At 42.0% G+C, this 23,224-nt stretch overlaps 1 protein-coding gene across 2 annotated transcripts; it reads right to left on the reverse strand.

The window, feature by feature from the left end:
- Nucleotides 1-1,148: 1,148 nt before the first annotated feature.
- LOC109770658 (histone-lysine N-methyltransferase ASHH3) lies at nt 1,149-11,128 on the reverse strand. Of its 2 annotated transcripts, XM_020329385.3 has the most exons (12): nt 10,694-11,128; nt 9,574-9,697; nt 9,081-9,183; nt 8,801-8,900; nt 3,845-3,923; nt 3,537-3,708; nt 3,379-3,459; nt 3,037-3,246; nt 2,874-2,925; nt 2,737-2,802; nt 2,367-2,402; nt 1,149-1,437 (listed from the first exon to the last, which is right to left on the reverse strand). In XM_020329385.3, exons 1-11 carry the CDS (start codon nt 11,111-11,113, stop codon nt 2,376-2,378), a joined length of 1,434 nt encoding a protein of 477 aa, XP_020184974.2. In that variant the 5' UTR covers nt 11,114-11,128; the 3' UTR covers nt 1,149-1,437; nt 2,367-2,375. The 2 variants fall into 2 exon arrangements, with proteins under 2 accessions (XP_020184974.2, XP_040246071.1); XM_040390137.2 differs by having other exon boundaries at nt 2,874-3,246.
- Between the last annotated feature and the right edge of the window lie 12,096 nt (nt 11,129-23,224).

Raw genomic sequence — 23,224 nt, forward strand, 5'->3', positions numbered from 1 at the left:
GGACCTGATTAGGCCTCATACGAGCAACCAAACACGCCCTTGATGTAGTTGCAAGCTGTAGCTCGGTAGAAACTAGAAACCACTTCGAGGATTCCACACCTGGTGATCGCTTGTCGTGGACGATTTCACTCCTCACGTGCCAACAGCGCCACAGAGTCACGAGGAGTCTGAGCCTCTCAGCGAGATCACGGAGGCTGTGGAGCAACCATCCGGTCCGGTAGGCACCATCTTGAGGATGTCTGGTAGCCTCCAGTGAACCGCCATTTCTTGCCAAAGCACTACCACACGCGTGCACCTACAGAACGCATGAAATGTGTCCTCCTGCTCGGTCGCACACGACGGAAGTAAGTCAGAAACCTAAGATGTTGACCCTTTTTTAGGAAAGGGAGCGGTTGCATGTACGATGGTTGATAAGATAGTCTTATCTTAAATCTTGTATGTAATTTAAAGATGACAAAATAAAATATCTATAATGAGTCATCTCTTAGCCTTATCTTTAATAATTAGCTATTCCTAAAAACGTGTTGAGACATATTGTTCTAAGAGATCATCTCGTCCCTTCTCTTAAATAAGAGAAGACAAGCCTTTTTTATGGGTTCTCTCTGGTGTCAGTCTCACCTCGACAGGAGATGTTCAAAGACATCGTCAATCTCTAGGGGATACGCGCTCCAGACCAAGAGTGCACCGTTGTGCTCCGGCTCCCAAGCCGGCACATCATCTCCAAGACATGAGACTCACGGATTGTGATGATTTCTTCAGACGTCGGCTCGCGGGAAATATTTACATGCATATATTTCTCCACATTGCGAGAAGTGGATAGAACCTGCATCAAACGACTTCAGACGTGCGTGTTCAGGCGCCTAAGGATGGAAAAGGTTCTACATATGTTTTCGCTTACTGAGATGCAACCTCTCAAGCGTGGAAAATAGCAGCCTAGATCTTGCCTCATGGCTAGGGTGGCAAAATGGCAGCGACCATGGTTCACCGCGCCAGAGCATCTCACATCACGTAAAACTGCCGGTTCTAGATAGACAGTATTTTCAGGGACAGGTACTTCTTCGACAATTACCGATATCACATGTGATGTAAAGTTCACTCCCAAAGCAACAAGCCAATACTAACACATGCAGGACAACACAACAAAGCTGTGACCAGTAGAATAAGTCTCATTTGAGAAGGCTTGATAATGCAGGGAAAATAATATGTTTTGAGAGTGGAACTCTGAGGCCGGAGAGCGCAGGGGAAAAAAACAATCTAATTTGAGGACGGAAATCTAATTTACAAGGTGGGAGCACACTGAAAAAAATTCTGGTTTGAGGGTGGATGGTTGCACCAAGCACTTGCCAAGTGATGATTTTTCTACAATGGTAGTGACAGGTTCTGCTGAGATGGGAATCAACTGGATGTATCCTTTTAGTACACAGAAACATAAGGATCCTGCACACGATAGAGAAACATCCGTCAGACAAGGCATCCAACTAAGAAAAAAGAGAAGGTCTGATAGTGGTATTTTTGTTTCAAATCCTTAGGAGTCCAAAACTAAATCCATATAAAATCACCCTTATCCAAACATAGCCTACTATGGGAAATCAAGTGATCTTTCCATAAAAATCTTATATACTTAAGAGATTCATCCGCACTAACTTATTTATCTTAACATGCAAGCATGCCACATCACCGTACAATTATGAATGGGATAAGAACCACCTCAGCATGCAACCATGCATGGGAAAAGACCAACCACTACATGCAACCATGTATGGGAAAATATTTTTCATTCTATTATTCTACTTATATCCAATAAATATTTTATTTTACAACTAAGTCGTATACATTTTATTTTGGTTCACGTGTTACTAATCTAAATATTTATATTCCACACAATCAAATCTCATCGAAATATATTGCAACCGATTCCCGCAGCAACGCTCAGGGTATCATCTAGTTAGTTCAAATCTCAACTACGGGTATTTTAAGACAGTTCAAAATTTGCATGCCCACGCCACTTTGCCTACTCCAGTTCACTTTTTTGACCAGCATCGGCCAGAAGGCAACGAAAACCTTGGTCAATATTTTGGTTAGCCAAGTTTTTAGTGGGCTTGACTTTGGCTCAAACCAAACACACACTACATCTTAATAGTTCCAAACAGCACATGCACCCCTACAGAAGTAAAACAATATCCTATTGCACCGTATGAATACATATTCTCAGTGCACTTATAAAACATGTAAAAATAACTGAAATAGAAAAGAAAATTAACAGGATGAACAATAAAAATGCAAATTTTAACAACAGCCAGTAGTACAAAAGAAGGGTCCAAACATGAAATAGCACTATGTTATAAGTAGTTAGTCATCAGTGTAACCTTCACTATTCAGTCTTCTTCTGGATCTTCTGGGCGCTGTAAAAAGATAAGATCAAATGATCAGGGGGCCTTCTCTGGAGCAAATGAGACAATCCCATCCAAAACAGGTTTGGTAACAATGCTATATGCAATAAAGTGAGAGTTGAAAATGCTCGGTATCGACTTTCAATGCAGTTCTAGGATTGAAAGGTGCTATGCCTATGTAAATACGAGTAATCGACTGTTATTTAAACATAAAAAAAAATCCAATCATGTTTTACTGACTTTGGTAGCAAATGTGAAGCAGAAGCTAGCAAGTAAGGTATGACAGAACCCAAAAGCTTCAAAAGACAAACCAAATCAACCGGTTTAGTGACTAAGAATGTCGTACCGGTAGGAAGTCCCAGTCTTCCTCTCTCATATCAAAATTTTCAGTAGTTTCTTCATCAAGCAGTAACTGAACCAAAACAAATAATATATAAATTGCTCATTAGATATCATGTAAAAATCATCTGTTAAAATACTCACGGTATGCATTCCAGTGTACTCATCATAGTCATGTACAACTGCTGGGACATACCTGAAAGGCAGAATATTGAAAGACAAGGGGTTAAACCAGACCGGGAACTGAAAACGACAGATAAAAGGATATCTAACACCATCAACCAGATTTGAAGCTGTGAAGGCATACATTTTGTCCCGTCGATCCCATAAACGGATGATCTCCCCAATACAATTATCTGAGGTTGTCTTTCTTTTCTTCATGTCGTGCTGATCTTGTGAGCTTGTTGAGTTGCCATTGTGGAGAATAAATGAGTTGACCGACTTAGACGTGCCAACCATTTTTCTGCAGTTTGAAGATCCACAATGACAATCTTGATCTGCTCCAAACTGGACAAATCTGTAAAAGAGGACAGAGATTAGAAACAGCAACAGTTTTGTGTACACGATGCGATAAAGCAAGGTGGGTGAAACAAATTTTTTATAATGAAAAAAAAACTTATAAAGTAACCAGGAACCTGAATGAACATACTTATAGTCATAGGTCAGCTCCTCCCCTCTCTGTATGTCACGAAGAGCAAAAATTCCAACTCTGGTCTCTCCATCTACAGTCCTGAAATAACATGATACCAGTAGCAAATATCAGGGTCATCAGCATGGATATAGAATAAGCAGCACAATATAACTAACCATTTCTGCATCTCTGTGTTTGGTTCACAACTATGATTGATGAACCTGGACTTGTTCCCCTTGTTTGTTGCATCAATGACCATATTACTACTGACCTCACAAAGATAGAAGTTAGTGTAACGTTGTCTCTTCATTTTCCATAGTCTTTCCTCACAAGTTCTGTCATCAATGACTACAAAATCGATGCAAGATATATGGATATTAGTTTGATCGCCCAGTGCACAATGTGAGTAACCATCATAATATATAATACTGCATTTATCTGCGTTTCATTTACTTGCTCAAAATAGATTTCAACAAACCCTTACCTTCTCCTACATATTCTATAACAAATTCTCCTTTCTTTATTTCTTCCTCGGCTATCAATCCAAAGCCACATTTCTCTGTCTAGAATATAACAGTCTTTTAGGGAACTGTTAGGAAGTGAAAAATATGTATACACACCAATTAAACATTTTATGAAACAATTAAATTTATGCACCACTTACAACGAAACCTAGAAAACGGTCATCAAATAATAACGATTGGCTACGCTTCAAAAGTATGAAACATGAAACAACTTGCTTAGATTCTCTGTAGACTTATTAACACATAAGAGCATACTTTCCTCCTCGCATTTAATTTTGCAAATTGTAAAGTATTCAATGTTGAAGTATTGCTTGAGTTAGTGCATGAAGAATATACTGCCTCACAAGATAAAGAAAGTTGGGTTTTTATCATTTATGCCACTAGTTGTGTCCCACTACTCAGTTTTGCCACTAGGAATTTCTACTGCTCAAAAATGCCACTAGATACCATTACTGTCAGCTCAAATGATGTTTGCCAAGTTATAGTGACATAAATACCTATGGACCAACATGTCAGCTCTCCCTCTATCTCACTACAATAAAGTGTTGGTCCCACTTGATCCCAACAACGTTCTTATTTTCTTGTAAAATTATTCGCTTGCTTACTCCTGACAAGTGGGCCCCACACTTCACATTGTGAGATAGAGAGAACAGAGAACTGACATGTGGATCTAGTGGTATTTTTGTCATATAACATGGTCAATGGGTTTGACCCGACAATAACGATGTCTAATGGCATTTTTGAGCAAGGATCTCACAGAACGATGGCATTTTTGAGCAGATGTAACTTCTAATGGCAAAACTGAGTAGTGGGACACAACTGGTGGCATAAATGATAAAAGGGATTTGCCATGGTTTAAGGTGCAGGGTCAGTTGTGCACAGAATGCGACTATATGTTGGATATTTTGCTAACATACATATAATCTCTATGAAACACGCATATATAAGGGCCAGCTCAGATATGGAGTACAGGGATAAGTAATGGGGTTCCAAAGAGATCTCTGAATTATATATAAGTTCCAGATAGAAATACAAAATAGGGAAAAACATTGTATGTAACGTAACATCATAAGGGAAAACAATACCAGACAACACAGTATCATAAATTGACCTAGGGGCAACGATGCAATACTGACTATAGAAACAAATGTCTAGAACGGTAAAATCACCAGACTACATATAACCAAGAAAATGACACAAATCTAGTTAAGAAGGTCCTGGTGAACTAGCAGAAGTTGTCTGCACACAGATTCGACATGTATGTATAGGATATAGCCAAATATGGTAGGTCAAGCATATTTTCCTCTGTTTGTATCCCCTAAGGTTAACAACTAAACAAAAATTAGGTCGCATACGGACAAGTAACTGGTTAGCTGCACAGACTAACATTACAACTCACCAGAATCAAGAACGTGCAGTGGAAAGAATTGGAAGTCAGAGGAGGCCATGGCCACTGTTGGAGGCGCCGACAGCAGCAGGTTTTGGGAGAGGAGAATAGAAGGGGCCAGCAGGCACCCGTGGGGTGAATAGGCCTTGCAGTGGTGGATTTGGGCTGCTAGCATCACTTCAGCAGAGTCACATAGGACAAAAAGGACTGCCAGGCGAGTCAAAGACGCACAAAGTTGATGTCAAGGAAACTGAGGCGGCTTGGCATTGGGAGCTCAGACCATTGGTTGCAAGTTTTTTATTGGGTAGAACCACAGGGACCTGGAAAGCCAGATAGGGACAGGGAGAGGAACATCCCTGCCCCTGCTTCACAGGGTTCATCCCCCAACACACAGTTACCCCTACTGTGGTTGAAATAGAAGATCCCTATCCCTATGAAAAGAAATCCGTGGGAAGAATTCCAGCCAACCAATAAAGCCTACTAGAGGAATTTTCTACCGAGAACAGGGGAGCCCCATTGGTGTACCTAACATGGGAAGTCTTGACATATAGTTGTGGTTAGACAGAATTCCACCATGTATGGCAGATCAGGTCACAAACAACTGCCTCACCTTGACTCATTCAAGTTGTACTGTCAAAATTACTAACTTCAAACATTTGGAGATTTTCTTTAAGCTACATTTTTTTATGTTTCATTTTATGTTGCTACCAACCATTTCGTTTATTTGCTAGTATCCTCAAGAAAGAAAGAAAAGAAGTCATTGTACCTGAGCAGATTGCAGTTTGAGAGTTCAAATATACTTTATTTCAGTAATGAAAGAGAAATAGAAGTTATAGATTGGTCCATGTAAGCAGAACAGCTGGTATACTTACACATAAATACAATGATGTATTTAACTTATATTCCTTTACATGGGGTCATTGTTGCTGCTATTGACTTGCCCATTGGTCGTGGACTTACAAGCAAGCAAATTAAAGTTCTAAGTTCATGCAACTTTTCTGTATTTATTTCTCAATTATTCGTTCAATCAACCTAACACCTGGATGTAGGTATCAGCTGTCACATGATCACAGCACCTCCCGTGCTACAAAATCTCAGCAACAAGTTTCCCTGGGTACGATTAGATAAGCCATGCCATATGTGTATAGCAGGTTCCCGTTGTTTACTCCGTTTTTGGTCTTCAGGCTCCATGTTTACGCAGGGATGATCGATTTTGAAGTAGATGAGAGAGGGTGCTGTCTTAAACTTCTCGCTGTCCAATGCTTATGCTGTAAAACGTGCCTCCCGTGCTACATAATCTCAGCAACAAGTTCCCTGGGTATGATTAGGTAAGCCATGCTATATGTGTATAGCAGGTTCCCGTTGTTTATTCTGTTTTTGGTCTTCAGGCTCCATGTTTACACAGGGATGATCGATTTTGAAGTAGATGAGAGAGGGTGCTGTCTTAAACTTCTCGCTGTCCAATGCTTATGCTGTAAAACGTGTACATAGTGTTTCCATCCTTCAATATAATGCATCTGGCCTGTAGGTCGGGCGACCGATCAAACGGCGCAGTGACTAATGTCGTTGATTTGTACCCACAGGTACATAGTTCCAGGTTTGGGAGATGCTGGTGATAGAAGCTTCGCTACATAATCGGACTATTCAGTTTTGGTGCAGACTCTGTTTAGTGAGAATCGTATATGCTATTATTTTGAGGATTGACATATCGTATATACTTTTGATTCTTAGTATTTTTTAATTATCCATTTTTATGGATGTAATATACATGACTAACTGTCACGACTCTCCGGAAAAACAGCTTATTCTTTAAGAGGCAACATCTGTTTTTTACTTTTCATGTGTGTATGAGATGATTTTTGTTCCCAAAGCATATTTCAGATTCGTGAGTGCTTATCAGTCAACAAAAAAAGGAATGACCGACTGTGGCCATTTCAATCAGACCAATAATGCATGAAGCAATGCCAAAGCAAGCTTAACAGATCGTGAATGGCTGTCTGGAGGTAGTGTGGCCACCGATATTTAGCTCGTTAAATGGGCGGAATAATTTAATTGAATAGCTCCAAGAGCAGATGGTACTGTTACCATATGGAAGATTGCTATCTACGGGATGTACAATGGGGTGTTCTTCGTCATGATATTTACTTATCTACCGAAGCAAGAGAGGAGAAAGAAAGAAATTGTTTCACTCCAGGGAAAGCTAAGAGAAGGCTAATTATTCTAAAGAATACGATCTCTAACACCGTATTAATGTTTTATAGCCATCCTGACAAGTCTTATTGGAAGGTTAAAAGTTTGCAAGCAGACAGCAGTGTACCAGGAATAACATGGCAACTTCGGTTAGCCCGTCTGTTAGTATCACATTATGTACAAACAGTATTATTTGTCACAAACTGTGTGACCTAGCACCATCCCCTGTTGGCCGTGGCAAGACACCATTCTAAGGTAATTGATGGGCATTGACGAAATAGGCTCTTGATACAGTATAGTTGTTCTGCTCAGCCGCTACTTTGCTACTAAAAAAACTCTACAAGATCTCCGCCCTGGTCACTGAAACTAAATAAGTCTACAAAATGTAGGAAATTTTAGCTACTATTGTCAATCCACGGCCAGTCACTCAAATTACTACAGTCCTACCTATGTTTTCCTCACATATTTGCTGTTAGGATTTTATATCGCTCCAACGCAAACCTTATTTTGTTCATTTTTACCCATGCAGGATTTAGTTGTTGGCAGACCCAAAGCTGTTTATTTCTATAAAGTTGGTGGTAGAGGTCCTTGCTGGGCTTTTGACGGTGAGACGAAGTTTGTAGGTTGGTTTCAGCGCTATATACTTTGCATTATTGAAGATTAGAGAACCCGCAAGAATATTCTTAATGAATATGGCTCCTCTAATCCTATTATAAAATAAGGAACCACAGTCGGAAAATACAAAGGAGAACCTGGGTACCAGCGCACCCTATATGCAAAAAAATAATAATTAGTAATTCAAAAAAAGTTCAAAAAATTCCAAATCTTTTTTGGTATCAAACATGATCAAGTATTGTAGTCGTATAAAAAGATTTGTCAGAGATTGATTTTCGTTGCATCTTGGGTCGAACATTCGGCAAAAAACGCTATATACAAGTACTATATACGCTATATTGTCGTCATAAACTTGTCTTTTTTGCCCTGAAGTCAATAGGAATCATTTCTTGTCCAAACTTTTTATACGAGTACAATACCTGATCATGTTTGATTCCAAAAAAGTTTTGAACTTTTTTTGAATTACTAATTTTTTTTGCGCATATAGGGTGCGCGGGTACCCGAGAGCACCAAGTTCCCGTCCACCCACAGTCCCCTTACGATACAACATAGAAACTAGAACACATTCTATTCAAGGCCAGTGCAGTAAAAATAGATTATATTCAGATATTGCATTATAGGGCCATATATAGCAATGGCAGTGTTCCTCCTCAGTCCTCAATTTTGCCCTTAAATGGCCAATTCTTCCAGACTCACTAATTATGAAAATTTGAATAGGTCATACCTTAATTAATTTTGTTTTGAACAAAGGACGGAGCTGGAATGATTTATTGGCACAATTGTTCTCACATTTACAGTTTGATGAACAACAAGAGAACAGCATCCTGCACCAATAAAATAGCGGTTCAGAATTGTTCTTTTCTCGATAATACTGAATTTTACAAGTGCATTAATCAAATAGCTAAGAACAATTTGTATTTTTCTTCATTTTTCTTACAGAGTACGAAGCAATTAGATTATGCGCAATTGTGTGTGCGTGCCTGAGAGAGAGAGAGAGAGAGTACCCGCATTGGCAATCTTTTCCACAAGTAACTGATGATCCAGAAGAAAGGGAGCAAGAACAAAAAATGCCATCATCTTCAACCCGCTTCTTAGTAAGATAAACATCTTTGCAGAATTAAGGACATCAATAATGTAAAAAATATGATTATCATGTGCAGATTAGAAGTTCACATCATGAGAGTGTAAATGGGCAATGAAAACTTTATATACCTAATCATAGGGTGGGTGGGTGGGGGGGGGGGGGGGGGAATGAGAGAAAAACACTCTATGTAATCAGCTTTCCTCGCATGTCACATTACAGTTATAGGTGTATCACAAATCCAGATTGCCAGGTGAAATACATTGAAAGATATGATGAATCGTACTTCACAACATAACAGAATATGGAAACTTCAACCCGACACTTTACTAAATTGAATCATGCAATGGTGGCATGATTGCTGCTCTGAAAACTCGAGAGGTAGATAGGTTTCAAGAAATGATTGGCAAGGATACTCCGCTTAATTGGTATATAGTAGCCTAGCTTCCATTCTTTCAACGCAGATGGCAGATCAAAATCAACAAAATCTGCAGGATCTTTCAGCGCCTTAGTCAATTCATCAAACACACGCTCAGGGCCCTGCACAACAAATATTGATGATAATATCACTAGAATTTCTCTCTTTGAATTTCTTCAACCTGAATTTTAATGGCTTGTAAATTTTTCAAATCTGACAGATTGTGACGACTGTTAAAGCCTTGCAGTAGCCATGACCAGCTGACCCCTAACACCCCCCTCCCTACACACCCCATGCATATATACTGGCTCGATCCCTGCCTATACTGTACAAAAGGATAAATACAGTTTGTAGCAACATGGTGACAGTGTGACGGAGAATAGTTCTGTGAAGCACCGTTCGAGGGCAGGCACAAATCACCTATTTTCACACGGAGTCACGGATACACATGCATGAACACGGGGTTCAGTGTTCCAATGAAAGACTATGCCGCCGTGGCTAGTGAGCACATAACCAAGTGGCACGGTCAACCCCTCGCGTGATTGGCCATGGTCAGTGTTATTATAAGCAGTTTTGGGCCAAGGCACACCGCTTTAGCAAGTTTAGGGGGTCCAAAATGAAATATGTGAATTTAGAGTACCAGGACTAAAGTGAGTGCACCGACAACCTAAGGAACTGAAGGGACATTTTACTCTATGTTTATGTTAGACTCAACATAAGCTAGAATCAAGGAAAAAAAACTACAATAAAGGAAATTCTACTGTAAATATGATCGGCACAGTAAGCTGTGTGGAAACGCTAATGCAGGTACGACCAGTGGGATTTGGAGCAAACCACGGGCCAAAAGCTGAGCGCTTATAAACTACCTCAAAAACATACCTCACTGAAAGCAGAAAAAAGAGAAAAAAAGATATGGCTGGATTGCACAATGAATATATCTTCATCTTCTATTTCTATAACAAGAAATGAAATTGATAACAAAATGCATCAATTTATTTAGAAATCAGACCTTGCCAACACCGGAATTTTTTTAGAGAACCAGTACCGGAATTAGGAATAATAAACATACTGTCATAAGCATCTTCTATTTAGTTCAGTGCATCAAATTTAGAAATTACCCAGGAGCCACGAGTAGGCGAGCTGCGAGAGCAGGCAGCAGTTGCGCCTGCGTCGCTGCGTGATTCGGCGAGCATCGATCTCGACCCAGCGTTACACGAGGTCGGCAGCGGCAGGAGTCCGCCGGTCGAAGCGGAGGCGGGAACTGGCCGGAGGGGGAGAGCACTGCCTAGGCCGAGGCGGAACGACGCGGTCACGTGGAGGCGGAGCAACCAGTAGGTGGGGAGAGGGGAACAGGGGAGGGCGGCGGCGGGGCAGGCGTGCCGCGTGCAGCAGAGGCGGCAGCCGGCGGCCGGCGGGCGATGCAGCCGCACGGGGAACAGTAGGGAGAGACGGCGTGACTCGTGAGCAAGGTTGAAGTAAACCGTGCTTTCGAGTTTTTCTTTCCTGATTTTGAAGTGTTCTTTCAGTTTTTTTAACATAGTAAATACACGGTGAACTAATCTGTGATTGGATAGTTAGATGGACAGTGGTATCTCAGCCCATCAAGGTACAAGTCTTGGTGCTTATATGCCGGCGAAACGAGAAACTCGAGTACTGCTGCAGACAAGAACCCGAAAGTTACCTCCCCAGTGAAGACGTGTCATCAGTTTAAACGCAAGGGAGGACCATCGGATAATCAAATGGTGTATAGGAGGGTAGCAACGCCTTACTGACTAATGATGCGCACATATCTAGTGTTGCTGGCGACGAAATTGTTCCTGTGAGTGTTGGTCATCTGGATGAATTAAGAGGAGATTCAAAGCAGAATGGTGACGGTCACAGGGAACCAAAGAAGAAGAAACCCACGCCGGTAAACTTCGGAGATTTGGCAGCGGCTGTGTTGCAGCGCTGCCAGTCACAATGAGTTGCCTTAGCTGGAATTGTCGGGGGCTTGGGAACCCGTCGACAGTTCGAGAGCTTCGCAATGTTGTGAAGCAAGAAGCGCCCTGTCTCTTGTCTCTTGTTTGTTATGGAGACAAAGATTGCAGCAAAGCGTGTGGAACTATTTCAGAAAACTTTAGGCTTTGCTGGGTGTTTTGCGGTTGATAGTAGTGGACTAAGTGGCGGGATTGGTTTGTTTGGTCGGCGGATGTGCAATTCGAGCTAAAGAATTATAGTTCTAGCCACTTTGATTGTGTGGTGCAGAAGGTGAATGGCAGATCGGATAAGTGGCGGTTTACTGTTTTTTATGGTGAACCAAAAAAGGAGGAAGATACCAGAGTTGGCGTTTCCTCCGAACCTTGTTCGCAATACAACATTCTGCATGGATTTGTGTTGGCGACTTTAAAGAAACTTTATTTGCGTCAGAACATTTCTCGCGTACGGCTAGACCCGAATGGCAGATGAAAGCGTTTTGAGAGGTGACTGAGGATTGTTTGTTTCAAGATCTTGGTTGGTCCGGGACAGAGTATACCTGGGATAATGGTCAAGATGGTGAAAGCCAGGATTCACGTTTGCGTCAGAACATTTCCAAAGGCTTGATCAAATGTGAAAGCCAGGATTGACCGAGCCTTTGGAAATGCAGAGCTTCTCAGTATGTTTGCTTATGCTCACGTTCGGCACATTAGCACGACAGAATCAGATCACTGCTTTGTCAAAGTTGATCTGCGTGAAAGTGTGGCTGATGGTCGCCCGAGGGGATCTAAACCCTTTCGTTACGAGGATATGTGGCAGTGTCATGTCGACTATGATTAAGTAGCGATTGACAATTGGCAGAAAGGAGCTGGTCGGCAGGGACTAAAGGGTGTTCTTCAAGCACTAACCATGATGCAGGATTCGTTAAGTGCGTGGGATGCAAAGGAATTTGGCTGTTTGGCACGCAAAATTCGTAAGCTTCGTTCTCAACTAGATCGATTGTGTAGCCAATCTGTTGATCGGGGGCCATCTAACGAAGAAAAAGTTGTTGCAAACAAACTTAAGGAGGCCCTTCGGCAGGAAGAAATCTTTCTTCGGCAGCGTTCTAGAGTGTTGTGGCTGAGACATGGCAACCGTAACACGAAGTATTTTCAGGCACAAGCTACACAAAGGAAGAGATCGAATAAAATTCTGAATTTAGAGAGGGAAGATGGCTCCATATGTCGTACTGTAGAAGAGACTTGTGTTGTTGTACAAAACTTCTACCAAAATTTATTACTACCCAAGGGTACATGCCTATGGAGGATTTGACTCAGCTAGTAACCCCACGTGTGACACCTGAGATGAATGAAGCTCTGGCTAGGCCTTTTACGGCAGAGGAGGTGCGCGTAGCACTGTTCCAAATGGCTCCATTGAAGGCGCCGGGGGTGGACGGTTTTACTGTTGGCTTTTTTCAGCGTTCTAGAATTTACTGAAAGATGACGTAGTTCCAGCCGTGCTGGGATTCCTGAATGGAGGTGAGCTACCCACAAGGATGAATGACACCACTATAACACTTATTCCCAAGGTGAGGCATCCTCAGCATATTAATCAATATCGACCTATTTCATTGTGCCCGATTCTCTACAAAATTGCAGCCAAATGTATTGCCAATAGAATCAGGCCTTTTTGGAGGATATTATTGGGAAGTAGCAGAGTGCTTTTGTCCCCGGTCGCTTGATCACGGATAACATTCTCATTGCTTATGAGAGTGTTCATGCGATGATAAGAAGAAGGAAATGAAAGAATAGTGCGTGCACGGTGAAACTCGACATGATGAAGGCATACGACCGCGTTGAATGGCATTATATTGAGGCAATCATGTCTAGTCTTGGGCTCTGCACATCTTTTATCCGCCTTATTTTAAAGTGTGTTTCCTCGGTCAGGTTCTCTATCCGAGTGAATGGAGAGTTGCTCCCGTTCTTTGACCCATCAAGGGGTTTAAGACAAGGGGACCCCGTGTCACCTTATCTTTTTGACTTTTTCTGCTATGTGCAGAGGGCTTCACAAGTTTGCTGAATAAATTTGGTGGAGTTTATGCGGACAAAGGGATTAGGGTGAGTGCTCAGTCACCTTGGATCAACCATTTGCTTTTTGCGGATGATAGTTTGATCTTGATGCAAGCAAAGGATGACAGTGGCAGGAGATTGAAACAAATTCTCAGAATTTATGGGGACTGTTCTGGACCGTGTGTGAACAGAGACAAAAGCTCAATATACTTCAGTCCCAACACTCCAGAAACTGCTCGGGTTGCTCTCAAAAATTTGATGGGCATTTCCGTGGAAGCATTCAGTGAGAGGTACCAAGGTCTTCCCACTGTTGTTGGACGCATAACGAGTGCCACATTTGATCATATTGGCGAAAGAATCCGAAGCAAGCTGAATAGTGGATGTGAAAGACTGGTGTCATGTGCCGCTAGGGAAGTCCGACTGAAGTTAGTTATTAAGGCTATACCAACGTTCTCAATGAGTTGTTTTAAACTGACACGGAAAGTTTGCAAGGGTATTTCCTCGAGTATGGCGAAGTATGTTGGGGAACGTAGCATGAAATTTCAAAAAAATTCCTACGATCACGCAAAGCAACGAGAGGGGGAGAGTGTGTCCACGTACCCTCGTAGACCGAAAGCGGAAGCATTAGCTTAACGCGGTTGATGTAGTCGAACATCTTTGCGATCCAACCGATCAAGCACTGAACGTATGGCACCTCCGAGTTCTGCACACGTTCAGCTCGATGACGTCCCTCGAACTCTTGATCCAGCAAAGTGTCGAGGGAGAGTTGCGTCAGCACGACGGTGTGGTGACGGTGATGTGATCCGCGCAGGGCTTCGCCTAAGCACTACGACAATATGACCGGAGGAGTAAACTGTGGAGGGGGGCACCGCACACGGCTAAGAGAACAATTGATGTGCCTTGGGGTGCCCCCTTGCCCCCGTATATAAAGGAGGAGAGGGAGGAGGCCAGCCCTAGGGGCGCGCCATGGGGGGGAGGGAACCGACTTGGACTCCTAGTCCTAGTCGCCCCCTTCCTTTCTTTCGGAGGGGGAAAGGGGGAAGGAGAGGGAGAGGGAGAAGGAAAGGGGGGCCACGCCCCCTTCCCCTTGTCCAACTCGGACTGCCCATGGGGGGGCGCGTGCCACCCCTTGTGGGCTGCCCTCTCTCTCCCCCTATGGCCCGTGTTGGCTCATTACTTTCCCCGGGGGGTTCTGGTAACCTCCCGGTACTCTCATAAATACCCGAAACACTCCGGAACCATTCCGGTGTCCGAATATCATCATTCAATATATCAATCTTTACCTCTCAAACATTTCGAGACTCCTCGTCATGTCCGTGATCTCATCCGGGACTCTGAAAAATCTTCGGTCACCAAAATACATTACTCATAATACAAATCATCATCGAACGTTAAGCGTGCGGACCCTACGGGTTCGAGAACTATGTAGACATGACCGAGACACATCTCCGATCGATAACCAATAGCAGAACCTGGATGCTCATATTGGTTCCTACATATTCTACGAAGATCTTTATCAGTCAAACCGCAATGACAACATACGTCATTCCCTTTGTCATCGGTATGTTACTTGCCCGAGATTCGATCGTCGGTATCCTCATACCTAGTTCAATCTCGTTACCGGAAAGTCTCTTTACTCTTTCCGTAATACATCATCCCGCAACTAACTCATTAGTCACATTGCTTGCAAGGCTTATCATGATGTGCATTATCGAGAGGGCCCAGAGATACCTCTCCAATACTCGGTGTGACAAATCCTAATCTCGATCTATGCCAACCCAACAAACACCTTTGGAGACACCTGTAGAGAATTTTTATAATCACCCAGTTACGTTGTGATGTTTGATAGCACACGAGGTGTTCCTCCGGTACTCGGGAGTTGCATAATCTCATAGTCAAAGGAATATGTATAAGTCATGAAGAAAGCAATAGCAATAAAACTTAACGATCATTATGCTAAGCTAACGGGTGGGTCTTGTCCATCACATCATTCTCCTAATGATGTGATCCCATTCATCAAATGACAACACATGTCTATGGTCAGGAAACTTAACCATCTTTGATGAACGAGCTAATCAAGTAGAGGCATACTAGGGACCTATGTATTGTCTATGTATTCACACATGTATCAAGTTTTCGGTTAATACAATTCTAGCATGAATAATAAAAAATTATCATGATATAAGGAAATATAAATAACAACTTTATTATTGCCTCTAGGGCATATTTCCTTCAGTCTCCCACTTGCACTAGAGTCAATAATCTAATTCACATCGCCATGTGATTTAACACCAATAGTTCACATCTCCATGTGATCAACACCCAAAGGGTTTACTAGAGTCAATAATCTAGTTCACATCGCTATGTGATTAACACCCAAAGAGTACTAAGGTGTGATCATGTTTTGCTTGTGAGAGAAGTTTCGTCAACGGGTCTGCCACATTCAGATCCGTATGTATTTTGCAAATTTCTAAGTCTTAATGCTCTGCACAGAACTACTCTAGCTAATTGCTCCCACTTTCATATGTATCCAGATTCATACTCAGAGTCATCTAGATCGGTGTAAAAGCTTGCATCGACGTAACTTGATACGTCTCCAACGTATCTATAATTTTTTGATTGTTCCATGCTATTATATTATCAATCGTGGATGTTGTATATGCATTTAATGCTATTTTATATGATTTTTGGGACTAACCTATTAACCTAGAGCCCAGTGCCAGTTTCTGTTTTTCCTTGTTTTTGAGTATCACAGAAAAGGAATACCAAACGGAGTCCAATTGACGTGCCAATTTGTGATGATTTTTTATGGACCAAAAGAAGCCCCCGGAGTAAAAGAGTTGGGCCAGATGAGTCCCGGGCCGTCCACGAGGGTGGGGGGCGCGCCCTACCCCCTGGGCACGTCCCCCTATCTCGTGGACGACTCGAAGACCCCCCCTGACATGAGACCTACGCCAAAAAATCCTATAAATACAGAAACCCCCAGAAAATAACCTAGATCGGGAGTTCCGCCGCCGCAAGCCTCTTTAGCCACCAAAAACCAATCGGGACCCTGTTCCGGCACCCTGCCGGAGGGGGGTCCCTCACCGGTGGCCATCTTCATCATCCCGGCGCTCTCCATGACAAGGAGGGAGTAGTTCACCCTTGGGGCTGAGGGTATGTACCAGTAGCTATGTGTTTGATCTCTCTCTCTCTCTCTCGTGTTCTTGATTTGGCACGATCTTGATGTATCGCGAGCTTTGCTATTATAGTTGGATCTTATGATGTTTCTCCCCCTCTACTCTCTTGTAATGGATTGAGTTTTCCCTTTGAAGTTATCTTATCGGATTGAGTCTTTAAGGATTTGAGAACACTTGATGTATGTCTTGCATGTGCTTATCTGTGGTGACAATGGGATATTCACGTGATCTACTTGATGTATGTTTTGGTGATCAACTTGCGGGTTCAGTGACCTTGTGAACTTATGCATAGGGGTTGGCACACGTTTTCGTCTTGACTCTCCGGTAGAAACTTTGGGGCACTCTTTGAAGTTCTTTGTGTTGGTTGAATAGATGAATATGAGATTGTGTGATGCATATCGTATAATCATACCCACAAATACTTGAGGTGACATTGGAGTATCTAGGTGACATTAGGGTTTTGGTTGATTTGTGTCTTAAGGTGTTATTCTAGTACGAACTTTAGGATAGATCGAACGGAAAGAATAGCTTCGTGTTATTTTTACTACGGACTCTTGAATAGATCGATGAGAAAGGATAACTTTGAGGTCGTTTCGTACCCTACCATAATCTCTTCGTTTGTTCTCCGCTATTAGTGACTTCGGAGTGACTCTTTGTTGCATGTTTATGGATAGTTATATGATCCAACTATGTTATTATTGTTGAGAGAACTTGCACTAGTGAAAGTATGAACCCTAGGCCTTGTTTCCTAGCATTGCAATACCGTTTACGCTCACTTTTATCACTTGCTACCTTGCTGTTTTATATTTACAGATTACAAAAGCCTATATCTACCATCCATATTGCACTTGTATCACCATCTCTTCGCCGAACTATTGCACCTATACAATTTACCATTGTATTGGGTGTGTTGGGGACACAAGAGACTCTTTGTTATTTGGTTGCAGGGTTGTGTGAGAGAGACCATCTTCATCCTACGCCTCCCACGGATTGATAAACCTTAGGTCATCCACTTGAGGGAAATTTGCTACTGTCCTACAAACCTCTGCACTTGGAGGCCCAACAACGTCTACAAGAAGAAGGCTGTGTAGTAGACATCATAACTCTTTACGACGAACTCTTTATCACCTCCATAACCGAGAAATATTTCCTTAGTCCTCTTTAGGCAACTAAGGATAACTTTGACCGCTGTCCAGTGATCCACTCCTGGATCACTATCGTACCCTCTTGCCAAACTCATGTCAAGGTACACAATAGGCCTGGTACACAACATATCATACTTTATAGAACCTATGGCTGAGGCATAGGGAATGACTTTCATTCTCTTTCTATTTTCTGCCGTGGTCGGGTCTTGAGTCTTACTCAACTTTACACCTTGCAACACAGGGAAGAACTCCTTCTTTGACTGTTCCATTTTGAACTAATTCACAATTTTGTCAAGGTATGTGCTCATTGAAAACTCTTATCAAGCATCTTGATCTATCTCTATAGATCTTGATGCCCAATATGTAAGCACCTTCATCGAGGTCTTTCTTTGAAAAACTCCTTTCAAACACTCCTTTATGCTTTCCAGAAAATTCTACATCATTTCTGATCAACAATATGTCATTCACATATACTTATCAGAAAGGCTGTAGTGCTCCCACTCACTTTCTTGTAAATATAGGCTTCACCGCAAGTCTGTATAAAACTATATGCTTTGATCAACTCATCAAAGCGTATATTCCAACTCCGAGATGCTTGCACCAGTCCATAGATGGATCGCTGGAGCTTGCACACTTTGTTAGCACCTTTAGGATTGACAAAACCTTCTGGTTGCATCATATACAACTCTTCTTTAATAAATCCATTAAGGAATGCAGTTTTGATATCCATTTGCCAGATTTCATAAAATGCGGCAATTGCTAACATGATTCGGACATACTTAAGCATCGATACGAGTGAGAAAATCTCATTGTAGTCAACACCTTGAACTTTTCGAAAACCTTTTGCGACAATTCGAGCTTTGTAGATAGTAACACTACCGTCAGCGTCCGTCTTCCTCTTGAAGATCCATTTATTCTCTATGGCTTGCCGATCATTGGGCAAGTCAACCAAAGTCCATACTTTGTTCTCATACATGGATCCTATCTCAGATTTCATGGCCTCAAGCCATTTTGCGAAATCTCGGCTCATCATTGCTTCCTCATAGTTCGTAGGTTCATCATGGTCTAGTAACATGACTTCCAGAACAGGATTACCGTACCACTCTGGTGCGGAACGTGCTCTGGTTGACCTACGAGGTTCGGTAGTAACTTGATCTGAAATTTCATGATCATCATCATTAGCTTCCTCTCTAGTTGGTGTAGGCATCACGGGAACGGATTTCACTGATGTGCTGCTTTCCAATTCGAGAGAAGGTACAATTACCTCATCAAGTTCTACTTTCCTCCCACTCACTTCTTTCGAGAGAAACTCCTTCTCTAGAAAGGACCCATTCTTAGCAACAAAGATCTTTCCTTCGGATCTGTGATAGAAGGTGTACCCAACAGTTTCTTTTGGGTATCCTATGAAGACACTTCTCCAATTTGGGTTCGAGCTTATCAGGCTGAAGCTTTTTCACATAAACATCACAACCCCAAACTTTAAAAAATGACAGCTTAGGTTTCTTTCCAAACCATATTTTACACGGTGTCGTCTCAACGGATTTAGACGGTGCCCTATTTAACGTGAATGCAACTGTCTCTAATGCATAACCCCAAAATGATAGTGGAAAATCGGTAAGAGATATCATAGATCGCACCATATCTAATAAAGTACGGCTATGACATTCGGACACACCATTATGCTGTGGTGTTCCAGGTGCGTGAGTTGTGAAACTATTCCACATTGTTTTAAATGAAAGCCAAACTCGTAACTCAAATATTCGCCTCCGCTATCAAATCGTAGAAACTTTATTTTCTTGTTACGATGATTCTCTACTTCACTCTAAAATTCTTTGAACTTTTCAAATGTTTCAGACTTGTGTTTCATAAATTAGATATACCCATATATGCTCAAATCGTCTGTGAAGGTCAGAAAATAACGATACCCGCTGCGAGCTTCAACACTCATCGGACCGTATACATCAATATGTATTTATTTCCAATAAGTCATTAGCTCGCTCCATTCTTCCGGAGAATAGAGTCTTAGTCATCTTGCCCATGAGGCATGGTTCGCAAGTATCAAATGATTCATAATCAAGTGATTCCAAAAGTCCATCCGCATGGAGTTTCTTCATGCGGTTTACACCAATATGACCTAAAAGACAGTGCCACAAGTATGTTGCACTATCATTATCAACTTTGCATCTTTTGGCATCAATATTATGAATATGCGTATCACTACGATCGAGATTCAATAAACCATTTACATTGGGTGTATGAGCATAGAGGGTTTTATTGATGTAAAAAGAACAACAATTATTTTCCGACTTAAATGAATAACCGTATCGCAATAAACATGATCCAATCATATCCATGCTCAACGCAGACACCAAATAACATTTATTTAGGTCCAACACTAATCTCAAAGGTAGAGGGAGTATGCGATGGTGATCTTATCAACCTTGGAATCTCTTCCAACACACATCATCACTTTGCCCTCAACTAGTCTCTGTTCATTTTGTAACTTCTGTTTCGAGTTACTAATCTTAGCAACTGAATCGGTATCAAATACCCAGGGGCTTCTATGAACACTAGTAAAGTACACATCAATAACATGTATATCAAATATACCTTTGTTCACTTTGCCATCCTTCTTATCCGCCAAGTATTTGGGGCAGTTCCGCTTCCAGTGACCATTTCCTTTGTAGTAGAAGCACTCAGTTTCAGGCTTGGGTTCAGCTTTGGGCTTCTTCCTGAGAGTGACGACTTGCTTGCCATTCTTCTTGAAGTTCCCTTTCTTTCCCTTTGCCCTTTTTCTTGAAACTAGTGGTCTTGTTAATCAACACTTGATGTTCTTTCTTGATTTCTACCTTCGCCGATTTTAGCATCGCAAAGAGATTGGGAATCGTTTTCGTCCTCCCTTGCATATTATAGTTCATCACGAAGTTCTAGTAACTTGGTGATAGTGACTAGAGAACTCTGTCAATCACTATCTTATCTGGAAGATTAACTCCCACTTGATTCAAGCGATTGTAGTACCCAGACATTCTGAGCACATGCTCACTAGTTGAGCTATTCTCCTCCATCTTGTAGGCAAAGTACTTGTCAGAGGTCTCATACCTCTTAACACAGGCATGAGTCTGAAATATCATTTTCAGCTCTTGGAACATCTCATATGCTCCATGGCGTTCAAAACATTTTTGAAGTCCCGGTTCTAAGCCGTAAAGCATGGTGCACTTAACTATCAAGTAGTCATCATACCGAGCTTGTCAAACATTCATAACGTCTGCATCTGCTCCTGCAATAGGTCTGTCACCTAGCGGTGCATCAAGGACATAATTCTTCTGTGCAACAATGAGGATAATCCTCAGATCACAGACCTAGTCCGCATCATTGCTACTATCATCTTTCAGCTTAGTTTTCTCTAGGATCATATCAAAATAAAACAGGGGAGCTATACGCGAGCTATTAATCTACAACATAGATATGCAAATACTCTCAGGACTAAGTTCATGATAAATTAAGTTCAATTAATCACATTACTTAAGAACTCCCACTTAGATAGACATCCCTCGAGTCATCTAAATAATCACGTGATCCAAATCAACTAAACCATGTCCGATCATCGCGTGAGATGGAGTAGTCTTCAATGGTGAACATCTCTATGTTGATCATATCTACTATATGATTCACGTTCGACCTTTCAGTCTCCAGTGTTTCGAGGCCATGTCTGTACATGCTAGTCTCGTCAAGTTTAACCCGAGTATTCCGCATGTGCAAAACTGTCTTGCACCCGGTGTATGTGAACGTAGAGCCTATCACACCGGATCATCACATGGTGTCTCAGCACGAAGAACTTTCGCAACGGTGCATACTCAGGGAGAACACTTATACCTTGAAATTTAGTTAAGGGATCATCTTATAATGCTACCGCCGTACTAAGAAAAATAAGATGCATAAAATATAAACATCACATGCACTCAAAATATGTGACATGACATGGCCATTGTCATCTTGTGCCTTTGATCTCCATCTCCAAAGCACCGTCATGATTTCCATCATCACCGTCTTGACACCTTGATCTCCATCGTAGTGTCGTTGTCGTCTCACCAACTATTGCTTCTACAACTATCGCTAATGCATAGTGATAAAGTAAATCAATTACATGGCGATTGCATTTCATACAATAAAGTGACAACCATAAGGCTGCTGCCAGTTGCCGATAACTTTTACAAAACATGATCATCTCATACAATAATGTATATCACATCATGTCTTGACCATATCACATCACAACATGCCCTGCAAAAACAAGTTAGCCGTCCTCTACTTTGTTGTTGCAAGTTTTACGTGGCTGCTACGGGCTTCTAATAAGAACCATTCTTACCTACGCATCAAAACCATAACGATGTTTTGTCAAGTTTGCTGTTTTAACCTTCAACAAGGACCGACCGTAGTCAAATTCGATTCAACTATAGTTGGAGAAACAGACACCCGCCAGCCACCTTTATGCAAAGCAAGTTGCATGTCTGTCGGTGGAACCAGTCTCATGAACGTGGACATGTAAGGTTGGTCCGGGCCGCTTCATCCAACAATACCGCCGAATCAAAATAAGACGTTGGTGGTAAGCAGTATGACTATGATTGCCCGCAACTTTTTGTGTTCTACTCGTGCATATCATCTACGCATAGACCTAGCTCGGATGCCACTGTTGGGGAACGTAGCATGCAATTTCAAAAAAATTCCTACGATCACGCAAGATCTATCCAGGACATGCATACCAACGAGAGGGGGAGAGTGTGTCCACGTACCCTCGTAGACCGAAAGCGGAAGCGTTAGCTTAATGCGGTTGATGTAGTCGAACGTCTTCGCGATCCAACCGATCAAGCACCGAACGTACAGCATCTCCGAGTTCTGCACACGTTCAGCTCGATGACGTCCCTCAAACTCTTGATCCAGCAAAGTGTCGAGGGAGAGTTTCATCAGCACGACGGCATGGTGACGTTGATGGTGATGTGATCCGTGCAGGGCTTCGCCTAAGCACTACGACAATATGACCGGAGGAGTAAACTGTGGAGGGGGGCACCACACACGGCTAAGAGAACAATTGATGTGCTTTGGGGTGCCCTGATACGTCTCCAACGTATCTATAATTTTTGATTGTTCCATGCTATTATATTATCTGTTTTGGATGTTTAATGGGCTTTAATATACATTTTTATATTATTTTTGGGACTAACCTATTAACCGAAGGCCCAGTGCAAATTGCTGTTTTTTTGCCTATTTCAGTGTTTCGCAGAAAAGGAATATCAAATGGAATCCAAATGGAATGAAACCTTGCGAGG

This window comes from Aegilops tauschii, chromosome 5 (assembly GCF_002575655.3).
Source record: "Aegilops tauschii subsp. strangulata cultivar AL8/78 chromosome 5, Aet v6.0, whole genome shotgun sequence".
NCBI classification, from domain to species: Eukaryota; Viridiplantae; Streptophyta; class Magnoliopsida; order Poales; family Poaceae; genus Aegilops; species Aegilops tauschii.